The 14,079-nt window shown below is 38.5% G+C and overlaps 1 protein-coding gene across 7 annotated transcripts in view; it reads right to left on the reverse strand.

Moving 5' to 3' along the window:
- The window catches only part of PHYLLO (2-oxoglutarate decarboxylase/hydro-lyase/magnesium ion-binding protein), a 117,446-nt gene that overhangs the window by 50,013 nt on the left and 53,354 nt on the right, over positions 1-14,079 (reverse strand). For all 7 annotated transcript variants that reach the window (XM_086433886.1, XM_086433885.1, XM_086433883.1 and 4 more), the window contains 2 exons: positions 3,432-3,998; positions 2,740-2,964 (listed from right to left, as the gene is read on the reverse strand). In XM_086433886.1, coding sequence (XP_086290012.1) covers positions 2,740-2,964; positions 3,432-3,998 — 792 coding nt within the window. The remainder of the gene's footprint in view (positions 1-2,739; positions 2,965-3,431; positions 3,999-14,079) is intronic.

A 14,079-nucleotide genomic window follows, 5' to 3' on the forward strand; every position in this document is an offset into this window, starting at 1 on the left:
TCTGAGTCTAGAGTTGTTGCAAATCAATAGTGCCATGATATGTAGGAGTATCAGTAGGAGGGACTGATGATGACTCCACAGTACTAGCACGATGAGCAGATTGTCCCAAAGAGGGGGTACTAGAATATCGCACCAGATGGGGATAAAGCTGAAAGTAGTGAACCTTCTCATGACCAATCTTCTCACAATGACTGCTATTAGAACACTGCCTTTACGATGGCCATGACCTCCACGACCTCGACTTCTAGATCCTTGAGTACGAGAGTAAGAAAAATCCAAATTGGCTACTAGAGTTATTTAATCTGTATCTAGAGCAGAGATAATGCCATGGGCCTGACTCTGAGAGGAAACTACACGGCGACAACGCTCATCACTATCAATGGTTGCAAATATCTCAAATAAAGAGGGTAACGATGTGGTGTTAAGGGTCTGGGTCCGAAGTGCCCCAAACTCGGGATGTAAACCCATAAGAAACCGGTATGTCTGGTGTCTAACAATTCGCGTAACAACAAATTTAATTGCCTCTGCAAATAGCTCAACCATAGACTCATAGTAAGAGAGCTCCTCCCAACGAGACTGTAGAAATCCAAAGTAGTTAACTACACTCTAAGTCCCCTGGGTAGCTTGAGCGATGTCTCGATAAAGCTCGTAGATCCTCGAGTCATTCCGAGCATGCGCATATGTCTGAGTAAGGGCTAACCACAATGAAGAAACAGTCTCATAATACATGAACATTGTGTAGATGCGCTGCTCTATAGAGTTAAAAAGCCATCCAAGTATAGTGCAGTTGTCAATCTCCCATTGTTCAATTTTGGGATTAGTAATGGGTGATTTATTAATGGTGCCCAACAGCCATCCAGATTTTTCTCTACTCCCCAAATAAAGCTTAACTGACCGAGACCAGGACTGAAAATTCTGACCATTTAAAAGGACATTAGTAATGCGTTGTGCTGAGAAGTGTGCTCCAAGAATGGAATTGGAGTCCTTGGTCTCTTGATGCGATGTCATTGCTTAATATGAGCAAAACAATTGAAACTTTGGTTTAAAAGGAGACCACTGTGGTTCCAGAAACACACAAAATTGTGTTGTAGTTGAAAGGTAACCAAGGGGCCAAGTAGAAATCACCACAAATAGCTCCATAATTGTTATCGTAGGTCAGAAAGTTGACTGGGCTACTGTTGCAGGACTTCACATAAGCTTTGTGATGTCGCAAACACCAACACAACAATCTGCTGCTGTTGTAAGCCCTCAAATCAGACTGAACTACTGTCATAGGGCTTCAGGGAACCCTGTATTAATGTTGCAAATATCCACACAGCAATCTGCTGCTATTGTAAGCCACCAAATCTAACTGCTGCTATCATAGGGCTTCACGTAGCCCCTAGAATTCTTCTAATTGCAGTCGTAGGTCTCCCAGAACCCTCCTGCTGCTGTCGTAGGTCCGCAAACAAGGTTGGCTGCTGTCGTATGACCCCAAACAAGGCTGAGCTGCTGTCGTATGATCCCAAACCAGGCTAGCTGCTGTTGTGGATGCTAATACAGCAAATTGCTGCTATCATAGGTCAAAAAATGCAGCAATACAATAGCCTGCTGTTGTCGTGGGTCAATAATACCTCCTAGGTGATTGTTGTTGTCACGGATGCCAAAGGGAAACTGCTAAGGTGCTGTTGCACTCACCTAGACAACACACTATGGCTGTCATAGGTCATAGAAAGAACCCTATCAAATAGTATCAAGGGTAAAAGAAAGAACCCTATTGAAGGGCACAAAAGTCAATGCAGAATCATAGCATGTGAAAGAACCCCAGAAAATTTTATCACAACATGCGATAGTGGGTATGAATAAAAGATATAAAAAAAAAAAAAGCCCCCGAAGATGAGACTTTCTAACGAAGTTGTGGCTAGGTTAGTAGGTCTCAAGATCTAAAGATTTTGAGAAAGGAGGAAAAGAGAAGAGAAGAGAGGAGATGAGAAGAAACTTCAAGATCCCAAAAGAAATCGAAGAGGAGAACCCAAAGAGAGAGTGGGACATCCTCTAGAAGGCATTGATACCAAGAAGAATTTAGAGAGGTAATGGACATAAATGCCCTTAGATAGAATAAAAACAAGAAAAAACTACTATTTCCAATAACGGAGACATTAAAATAGCCGAAATATAAAAATCGCATGGAAAATATGGAGTGACTATGGTTCAAAATGATTTTCACCACAAGAATAAAACCCGAATGCAGACAAAGAAATGGCTATGATTTCACATTATTGAAGCGTAGAAAGAAAATGACAGAGAAGAGTATTAGGAAATAATATAGAAAACCCCAAACCCAAAAATTATTCAAGAAACATCTTGAAGCCTCCCGAAATTTCCATAGCACAATAACAAGACAGAAGAGTAGATATTGCTGCAAACAACAGGTGCCACACGCATAATAGTAGGGCGTTACACCAAATTATTCATCCATTTTGTACCATTAGATATTCTTTTGCACACAAATCAACTTTGTGCCTGAACACAATAAATTGGTCAGTCCTCTATGAGTTCAAAATTGCAGAAAGAGGTTTGCTTTGAAGTAAACTAGCAAGATAGACAACTAAAAATACAAAGAAAATAAGTTGACACAACAGATCCATATATCTGCCAAAATGACTTGCCGGATGACCAAAAAAAAACAGGATACTGCATGCCTGCAACGTGAATATATTATTTAACACAACATCATAGTTGACTAAGTAGAATACATACCATCATATTCACTGCTTTCAAGAAACCGCTCCATTTGCTGCTCATCCTTGGGATGTGAACTTTAAGTAAAGAATCAACAAATTCAGTAATGGTACTTTGAATCCGATGAGTCACTATATGAGAAGGATCATGTCGGTAAGGATGCTTCTCGACCATGATATAAGGACATGGAGAACAGGCCTCTAGCATCTGACCAATGCGTTTGCTTGTAATTCTGCTGCCAACCTGTTGATATTTATAAAAATAATAAAGAGAGAGAGAGAGAGAGAGAGAGTATAGTTAAACATGATCATTGTATTATTGGCATATAAAGTATGACATCTGGCAGGAAAAATATCCAATAACAGTTTCATAATTGAATGCATCCTCAATAGCATCTACAATATCACCTATTAAAATATGGACACCCTTGGGTATGAGAAGTACTTCCAAATGCAAAATTCAGTACAGCATATGGTATCTAGTTACAAAATTGTATTCATAGTACGTAGGGACCTCTGTTTTCAGTTCTCTTATGTGCAATTTTCATCTAGTTATGCAGTTTAAGTAATTCTTGTGGATCATTTGAAAATTGTGCTTCAATATGATCGAATTTGTACATTTTACAAAGGACATTGCACATTCCCTTAAATTTTATTTGAAATAAAATCAATAAATTCAACTAATAAAATTAGCAGACGATACGGGCATACCTGCAGAATCACTTCTGCCTGTGTCCACTCCTTGACTGAATTTGAAAGAAGAGCATGGTCAAGATGATCTACAAATAAGTACTTTTCTTCAGTTTCAGGATACATGGTCAAATATTTTCTCAATCGTAGACCTGACAAGATGTCAGCTACAATTGGCCAGGAAAGGTGCTTAGCCAATAGAAGAGTTGCCCAGATATCATCTTCTGTATGGATGGCTCCAATTAGTAGCATCCCCTTGTTAGCACATTGAATCAATTTTAGAACCTCAGCAATTTGGCCATGAACATCATTACATGCTTGAGAATTCTCCATTCTGATGTACTTAGTAAATGGTTTTGCACTTGACATCCAAAAATCTAGTCCTTTCAAGCAGCTCAGCATCCATTCTTGTGGAGTATCCTCTAAAGGGTCCCTAAATTGACAGTTAAGATGCACTGGGCCATACGGTGTATTGGTTGCCCAATATACAGCAGAGTCAACGGTAGTGAGTACCATCCGTGCAGGAACAAGATCAGTTGGAGGAGGAAGACTGAAGAAAAACCTCACAAATGAACCAAAATGGTTCACCTAAAATACAAATATTCAAAAATGTATAAATAATCAAATATAATCATGATACACGATATACCTGTCAAAAAAAGAAAAAAAAAATGATATACAAGATGTGTTGATAAAAGTGACATACATATTACAAATTCTACGAAAGAAATATCGAAATTGAAACATTTCATTTGATGAATATACGATGCTATAGAAGTCTTTTTTATTTGATTCAATGAATCATAAAAGCTATAAAATTCGTTCAATGGTTAACTTAGTATTGAAACATCACATTGGATATGTTTTAGTATGTTTCAGGAAAGATTCCAAAACAATTGAATTTCAATTAAATTTTATTTCTCTCTGTATCAATATGTTTCTGAAACACAACGAAACATTCCTAAAAATTACCTACACAAACAAAGCCTTCTCCAAAAGATTTGGAGTCAACCAAACAAATCTTGTTACCCCATTCCACTCTATCCAAAGCCAAGTCTTCTGTTATTTAAATTGAGCTCATAGTTGTTTTCACTATCTCCATCTACATTCTTTTTGGGTCTTCATCTTGCTTTTTAGGACTTCAACTTGAATATTTCTTATAATTGGACCCATAATCATCCTTAGTAAAAAATGCCCAAACCTTCTCAATCAACTTTCTCTCAGTTTATCATCTATTGGAGCTACTCCTACATTTCCATAATGCATTCATTTCTAAGCTTATTTATCCTAGTCTTTCCACTCATCCATCTCTAGATCCTCATCGCTGCTACCTATCAAAAGAAAAAGAATAAAAAAACATAGCAATACATTCAGAATTTCATAATGCTTTGTTCTGATAGGTCAAAAAATAGTAATGTTATGTTGAAATAATATGAAACTTTGAACCATGGCCTTAGGTTAGTTTTTAGGGGTTTATTTTAGTTGGATTGAAAGAACTCCTAAAATTAAATTAATTACAAAGTCTTAATTAGGCTTTAAAGGTGATTACATAGTCTAATAAGTAGAAAAGACTAAAAAAGACAAAAGATATAAAAAACTAGTAAAATAGAGTTATTCAACACTCCTCCCTCAAGTTGGTGTGTGGATATCGGCAACGCCCAATTTGGACAAGACACCTTCAAAGGAGGTTTTGCTAATACCTTGGCAAGAATATCAGCAAGTTGCTGAGATGTAAAAACAAAAGGGAGTACAAATCTGCCCAGAAACAATCTTTTCTCTAATGAAATGTCGATCAACTTCGATATGCTTCATTTGGTCATGCTGAACCGGATTTGTTGATATGTTAATAACTGATTTATTATCACAATAAGTGAAAATGGGACTGTCACGGGAAGACACAAATCAGTTAGTTAGGTCTTGATTCACAACAACTCACACACTCCAAGTGCCATAGCTCTGTACTTTAACTCAACACTGGACTGAGAAACCACATCTTGCTTCTTACTGCGCCAAGTTACCAAGTTGCCACCAACTTTTAGTACAGTACCCAGAAGTGGACCATCTATCAGTCACTGAACCAGCATAATCTACATCAGTTCATGCCTCAACGCGAAGATGACCATGATTATTGAATAAAATACCTCGACCAGGATATCCCCAAAGATATCTAAGAGTAATATAGACAACAGTAAGATGAGATGTGCGAGGAGAGTGTATTAATTGACTTACAACACTAACAGTATAGGCAATATCAGGACGAGTCATAGACAAGTAAATCAATTTTCTCACAAGACGTTGATACTGGCCAATATCCAGCAAACACTCCTCTTCAGAATCAGCCAACTTGTGATTTTGCTCAATAGGAGAATCGGCGAGACGAGAACCAAGCTAACCGGAGTCACAGAGTAAATCAAGGACATATTTAGGCTGAAAGATAAAGATACCAGAGTGGGACAATGCAACCTCAATGCCCAAAAAATAGTAAAGATGCCCAAGGTCCAAAATCTCAAATTGACGTCCTAAGTAAGATTTTACCTCTGTAATGCCATCATAATCATCTCCAGTAAGGACAATATCATCTACATAAACAATCAAAGTGACGGTTTTGTCCTAGGAGTGATGCAAGAAAAGAGTATGATCAACAAAACTCTGATGCAAACCAAACTAATGTATTGCCTTAGTAAAGCACTCAAACCATGCGCAAAGAGACTGCTTTAATCCATAGAGAAAACGACGAAGAAAACAGACATGTCCAGAAGAAACAGCTGCAAGAAAACCATGAAGTTGGACCATATAGACTTCTTCTTGAAAATCACCATTAAGAAATGCATTCTTGATATCTAACTGAAAGAGGGGCCACCCTCTGATAGCAGCAACAGAAAAGAGAACTCGAATGGTGGTCATCTTGGCAACAGGAGCAAATGTCTCCTGATAATCAATCCCATAAGTCTGAGCATAACCTTTGGCCATCAAATGGGCTTTATAATGAGCAATAGAACCATCAGGATTATACTTAATGGTGAATACCCAGCGACATCCCACAACCTTCCTCCCAGGCGGAAGAGGAACTAGTTCCCAAGTTTGAGTTTTTTAAGATTATTCAATTCATCAATCATAGTTGCTTGCCACTCAGGATGGGCAATAGTATCTATAATAGTATTAGGAAGAGAAAAAACGAAAATAGAAGCAAGAAAACTCTGATAGGAAGGTGAGAAAACGGAATCAGATACATAATTAGAGTACAAGTGAGCTTACCCTTGCGAGTGGCGATAGGACGATCATCACAAGGGACAATAAGAGGCAGAGTTGGAGGCGAGGAAGTGAGCTGGTCTAACATAAAAGTGATGGTAGTATTGCGTGGCTACCGAGAGTAAACCTGCAAACGAGGAGGTGATGAACTGATAAAAGATGGAGAAGGAAGAACTGGCATGGAAAGAGGAAATAACAAGGGAGAGGGACCATCATCAGGGGAATCTAAAGGAAACCACTCAGACTGAATGCCAACTAATCCAGTGTAGTATGGGGTATGCTCAAAGAAAGAGACATTCCAAGAAATGAAACGCTTTCGAGAGGGAGAATGATAATAGCAGTATCCTTTCTAGGTAGAGGAATAACAAGAAAAAATACATTTTACGACCATAGGGTCAAGTTTAGTGCGAGTTGGTCAAGGATTTGAACAAAGTAGATGCACCCAAACGCACGATCTGGATGGAACTGAAGGAAGGGAGTGACAAACTGAAGGACACGAGAGGGGGTCTGATTAATAAAGTAAACAACAGTAAGAACTGCATCAACCCAATAGGATTGTGGCACATTCATGCCAATAGAGGTGGCACGAGCTAACTCCAAAATATGGTGATTTTTCCTTTCTGATCAACCATTCTGCTGAAGAGTCTTTAACATTGGACATTTGATGCTCAATGCTAGATTCTAAACAAAACTTCAATACCTCACTATAGGTGTATTCGGTACCATGATCAAAATGAAAAGTCTTGACGGTACAACCAAACTGGGTATGAACCATAGCAAGAAATTGCTTGAAGATTTCATATACTTTACTCTTGTGTTTCATAAGATAGTCCCAAGTGGTACGACTGTGGTCATTGATGAACAGGACAAAATAGCAAAAAACCAAGAGTGGATGTGACGGGGGAAGGACCCCACACATCAGAATAATTTAGGTTAAATAGAGCAGGTGCAGTAGTATTCATACTAATAGGATAATGAGAACGATCATGTTTAGCTAATTGACAAGTTTCAAAAGAAAAATCAAGCGAATTGGTATTATTAAATAAAATAAGGAACATGTATTTCAAATATCCAAAGGAAATATGGCCCAAGCATAAGTGCCAACGCATTACAAGTGCCTTATTAGACTGACTACTACTACTAAGCTAAGAAATAAAATGAATGCTAGGTAAAACAGGTGTGTCCAAGATATGCAAACCATTCACTTTACGTCCAATGCCAATCGTCCCCTTCGACTCTAGATCTTGAAAGACATAATGAGAGAGATAAAAGATTACACTGCAATTCAAATATTTGGTAATGCTACTAATAGAGATAAGATTAGTAGTAAATTGAGGAACATGCAGTGTATTAGTTAAAGATAAAGAAGGTGTAACAAAAAAGTGACCTTGACCAGTGATAGTAGATAAAGAATCATCAGCAAAGTGAACCTTGCGATGACCAGAACAAACGCTATAAGTTTTGAACAATGAGGATGTACCGATCATGTTATCTAAGGCACTAGAATCAATAATCCATGGTGAGGAAGTGATGAAAACACTGTGTGCAGATGCAAAGGTACCTGAGTGAGCGAAAGTAGAGACCAACTGAGATGACGTCTCCATCTGATTGAAGAATTGCCTGAATTTGTCAAACTCAGCCTGGTACATAGATACTGAATCTAAGGAGGAGATAGTAGCTGGAGGGAGTGCCTGATCAGTAGTCGACTGAGAGACTACATAAACTGAGGATTGTTGAGACAGTTGACGTTACTGATTAGAATGACCATGAAGCGCATAGAAACAGGCTTTCACGTGACCCAACTTTCCACAATGATCATACTTATGTCACTGACGTATAGGCGAAGAGATACTGGGAGGTTGTGGAGAAGGTATGCGAGCAAGCATTGTAGAGTGGTGTCTAGAAGAGGGGTAGGATAGTTGTACGACAACTCTCATCAGCTAAGACATAAGAATACATAGTTTGTAGGGACAGAAAGGGATCCATACCCAATAAATGACCTCTCGCATACTCAAACTCATCCAGGAGACCGGCTAGAAACTGAAAGATTCGATTCTTATCTAAAATCGACACATATAATGCCTCATCAAGAAGATTCTTCCAAGCATAGGACGAGGAATAAAAGGTCAACTCTTCCCATCGAGCACGTAACTGTGATATCTAGGTGGTGACTCAAGAGTCACATTGAGAAAAATGGAAAATCTCACGTTCTATGTTAAATATCCGGACATTGCGAGTAGATACTCTTTGCAGAATCCTATATCTGGTTTGTGGTCTTAGAGAACATAAAACTAGCCGCAATGTACAGTTGCATAGATGTAACCAACCAAAAACGGACCATAGAGTCATTAGCAAACCATTGGGGGTAAGTAGCATCAGTCAATGCAGGTTGTTTGTCCGCCTTTGTGAGATAATAGATCTTTCCTTTTCCACCAATAAACATTTCAACTGATCGTGCCCAAAGAAGATAATTAGGACCATTTAATTTCAAGGTGGTAATTTGGATTCTTGGAAAGTTGGTTGAATGAGAGGGAAAACCGCCCGATCCATCACTATTAATGGTGATTGAGGAAAATGACACCTCGGAGGCCATCAAAGAGTCGATGTGCTTTAGTTTGAAGAGAGTTCAAATAAGAAACTGATCACAACACCCTAAAGGTGACAATACACGATCGTAAGAGACGTGGAAGGTGATCAAACACTGTTGTAGGTGACCAGAGCAGTCATTAACTCAAGCGTAGGGCACCAAGAAGCAATTCTACCGCTGTCGTAAGCTTCAAATAGCAACTTGCTGTTGTTGTAACCTTCAAACAATACTGCTCTGAGTACAGCCCCCAAACAACACAACTGCTGTGATCGCAGCCCCCAAACAACACTCTTGCTATGATCACAACCCCCAAACAGCAACTTCTTGTGATCACAAGTCACGTAGGTATCAAAAAAAAGAAAAAAAAAAACGCTTGCCTCAATTTTTTAGCAAACAACCAAGGAACTGTTGCTGCGAGTCTCTGTGGATGGTCCAAGGGCCATTATTTGGCCTAAAACCCTCGTAGGGGTGATGTTTTAATCTAAGACGAAAGGTGTTGAAGATAGATTTAAAAAAGGAGGGGGACAATGAGGTTTGTAGCAAGAAGGAAGGGGGCGATGGAGGTAGCCTCTGATACCAAATTGAATTGAGAGAACTCTTAAAATTAAATTAATTACAAAGCCTTAATTAGGCTTTAAAAATGATTACATAATCTAATAAGTAGAAAAGACTAAAAAGGACAAAAGACATAAAAAAACTAATAAAATAGAGTTATTCAACAATTTTCCTATGATAGAAGAGCGCCATAAGCAAGACTTTGCATTAGTGACTTCGATAGAAATATCTACAAAAATAAATTATCAGTTAAATTTCATGTCGAGCCTTGTGGAAATGGAAATATTTTGCTATATTTCATGGAAACTTTTCAAAATTTATACTATTTTTGAGAGCTTAAAAGCATAGGTGCATAATTCCCAAATGTAAGGTAACAAAATACTTTAGCTTACTATACTCTTATTTTAAAAAATAATTTGTAAATTGACAAGATGATTGTAAAAAAAAACAGTTTTTTAGTTGCCAATTTCCAATACAAACAAAGTGCTTGACAAGTCATTTGGAGAAGAAGTATGAACTTATTGAATAACAATTGAATAGAAATCAGATTTTTTCTATATTGGATCCATTGATAAAGCTCAACAAGATGGACAAATTCAAAAATGCACTTCGATCTTTCTATTGATTGATTTATTGACCTTTTCCTTAGAATGCTTCAAAAAAAGAGATCCATTTTGCTAGATTTTATATCATCAACAACTTTGCAGAGATGGGAAGGTGAAGTTAGAAGTCAACATGAGAAGGTGCAAAAAAAAAATGACATGGGTTCAACCTACAACCAAGGACAAGTTCTCACAACAATGGAGAATGAAGTAACCCAAAGTAATAGGCCTTCCAAATCAACTGTACAAAAATTATAGAAAATAAAAATCATGCAATTGTTGGCTCCTTCTTACCATAGTCACCAAGAGACGGTTCAGAATAAGTCCGCAAAGGAAAAACATTCGGTATAATTGAGAAAAAATCAAAAAGAAATCAGGCATGCAGTTCTCATATTACATCATCAAATCCCATGGTAAACTACAATAATAAATCGCCAAACCCCCATATAGAGATCATCTTTGCATCCACAAGAAGTAACCACAAGTCAACAACACATTCAAGGTTTATATTATTTACATTATAAAAAGTATTCAAGTAGGTCTTCTGTTAGATGTCAAAATGTTTCTTTCTGTTGCTTGTATGTATATTGTCTTTTGGGACGTACTTGATTTCTTATCTCCGTCATACTCTATTTATGACATCTTTTTGTTATCATTATGATATGATGTGACACTGATCATCTGTATATGATAGTATTACTTAGCTAGTAGAATAATTAAGTCTTTTTATGTTACCCTTTGTTAAGTAAATAGAATTTTTTTGAATAGAAAGGTCTTTGCATCACATCGACTCTCAATTCATACCTTTGGTATCACGGGAGTCTTGAGACATGGTATCTAGACTAATAGGTTTTGAGTGTTGTCAGATCTCTCCCCCACATATTTTGAGGTTTATGCTCAAGTCTCAAGATTTGGGGCAGGGTCAAGCATCCCCCAAGTCATGTGGCCGAGTCGACGTAGTATCGAATTTCGGGGAGTGAGATATCTTGTTCTCTTTTAATAAAACCTTTCACTTATCAAAAACATCTATGAAAAAAAAAAGGTCAAGATTTAATTGCGACTTTTTAATAAGTTGGAGAATTTGGTGATTGTACTTCCAAAACTTCACTCGCCATGTAGTTTTTCATAAACAACAAACGAAGCTTCTCTTAAGTTAAAAATCAAAAGAAGCGTAATTGGATACATATGGTGTCTAGACAAAGTCATTGAAACAACTAATCACCGCTTGCCTATCGAAAGATTGATGGGGTTTTTATCCCCTTGACATTCATGTAGTCCTAAGTTGAGATGAAAAATTCAATCACTAAGTCGACAATAAGGGACGAAACTAGAATGAAAAGAATTAAAACATAAATAATCAACACCTACATAAGCCAAAACAAAATAGATGGGTGGTAAAGATGTGAGGCACCTTCAAATCTAATAAGAGAGATAAGGTACTTGTTAAATAAGTCTATTTATGAGGCTATGTCCTTTTTGGTCTTTTCACTTTACTTATATTATGTAATCTTTATATAGCCTAATTAGGGCTAATCAATCTTTAATCTTTTCCCTTAATCTTCTTCTCTCTAAACTCGAACTTGGTATCAGAGCTTGGTATCAAAACTTCCCTCTCTACTTCTACGATCAACTTCATCGAACTATTCTCTCTGCACCTCCTATTCTTTCAATTCATATCACCCCTACGGGGGTTATCTGTCGAGAAACACCCTAATCGCATCATGCGATAGAGGGTTAAGATCTATTAGGAGTCTGCGATCAGACTGTAATCACAGTAGTGATGCTGTATTCACAGCAGTGATGCGGGTTAGAACCTACGACACCCACGATGGCCTTGTTCAAGTCTTACGACACCCACAATAGCAGTTTCAACTCTGTACGACGTCAGCAGGTGGCTGTTTGAGCCCTACGATCACAGCAGGTGATCGTTTTTTCAGCTACGACACCAACTAGAGACTCCCCTGCCCTGTGCGACACAGCAAACTGCTGTTATAAGCCTTGATATCAACTTCCTTGCCTTGTGCGACACAGCAGACTGCTGTTATAAGTTTTTTTTTTGTCACAGCAGGTGGTGACAGTTGTTTTTGCATCCTACGGAAGCCTGTGGTTACAACAGAGTGCTGCTTGAGGTCGTTCTAACAGCAGTTTTTATTCCTTGAGTGTCTGCGCTTGCACGAATGACTGCTCAGGTAACACACAGTCGGGTTTAATCAGCTCTCACGGAAATTTTGATCGTGTATTGTCACCTTTAGGGTGCTGCGGTTGCTTTATCCTAGGGAGTTGTGCCCTTATCTTGCTTAAATTCTATTCCAATCAAAGTATTTGGATTCATTGATGGCCTCTGAAATATCCTCTTCCTCGATCACTAGTACTGGATCGAGTGGCCTTCCTTCTCACTCATCCGATTTTCCAAACATTCAAATTACTAACGTGAAATTAGATGGCCCTAATTATCTCCTTTGGGCACGATTAGTTGAAATGTTCATTGGTGGAAAGGGAAAGATCGGTTATCCCACAGGAGCAGACAAAAAACCTGCACAGACCGATGCTTCTTACTCTCCTTGGTTTGCTAATGATTCTATGGTCCGATCGTGGCTTGTTACATCTATGCAACCACATATTGCAGCTGGTTTTATGTTCTCGTCTACAGCAAAACATATATGGGATTCTGCTAAGAGCATTTACTCGCAACGTCAAAATAATGTTTGGATTTTTAACTTAGAACGTGAGATTTCTCGTCTTTCGCAAGGTGATTCTTCAGTTACCACCTATATATTCCAGTTACGTGCTCGGTAGGAGGACTTGACCTTTTATTCATCGTCCTTTGCCTGGAAGGACACTCTTGATGAGACATTGTATACGTCCATCCTGGATAAGAATCGGGTTTTTCAGTTTCTGGCTGGTATTCGTGATGAGTTTGAGTATGCGAGAGTTCATTTATTGGGTATGGATCCTTTTCCGTCCCTACAGACTGCGTATTCCTATGTCTTGGCTGATGAGAGTCGTCGCGCAGCTGTCCTACCCCTTTCTTCGGGAGATCATTCTACTATGCTTGCTCGCTTACCTTCTCCACAGCCCCCCAACGGGTCGTCACCTACCCGTCAGTGACATAAGTGTGATCATTGTGGGAAGTTAGGTCATGTGAAGGCTCGTTGTTATGCACTTCATGGTCGTCCTAATCAACATCGTCAGCAGTCTCAACAATCTTCAGCTCATGTAGTTTCTCAGCAGCCGACTGATGTATCACCTCCTTCAGCTACTACCTCCCCATCGGATTTGGTATCTCTATCCCAAGCCGAGCTTGACAAGTTTAGAAAATTCTTCAATCAGATAGAGACTTCATCTCAGCCGGTCTCTACCTTCGCTCACTCAGGTACCTTTGCATCTGCACACAGTGCTTCCACCATTTCCTCACCATGGATCATTGATTCTGGTGCCTCAGATAACATGACTGGTACGTCCTCCCTATTTACAACCTATAGTGTTTGCTCTGGTCATCGCAAGGTTCACCTAGCTGATGGTTTTTTGTCTTCTATAGCTGATCAAGGTCTTTTGCCTGTTACATCCTCTTTATCCCTAATCAACACACTACATGTTCCTCAACTTACTACTAACCTTGTATCCGTTACTAGTCTTACCAAAAATTTGAACTGCAGTGTAACCTTTTATTCCTCTC

Source organism: Akebia trifoliata, chromosome 3 (genome assembly GCF_017979445.1).
Source record: "Akebia trifoliata isolate Shusen 1 chromosome 3, ASM1797944v1, whole genome shotgun sequence".
NCBI lineage: Eukaryota > Viridiplantae > Streptophyta > Magnoliopsida > Ranunculales > Lardizabalaceae > Akebia > Akebia trifoliata.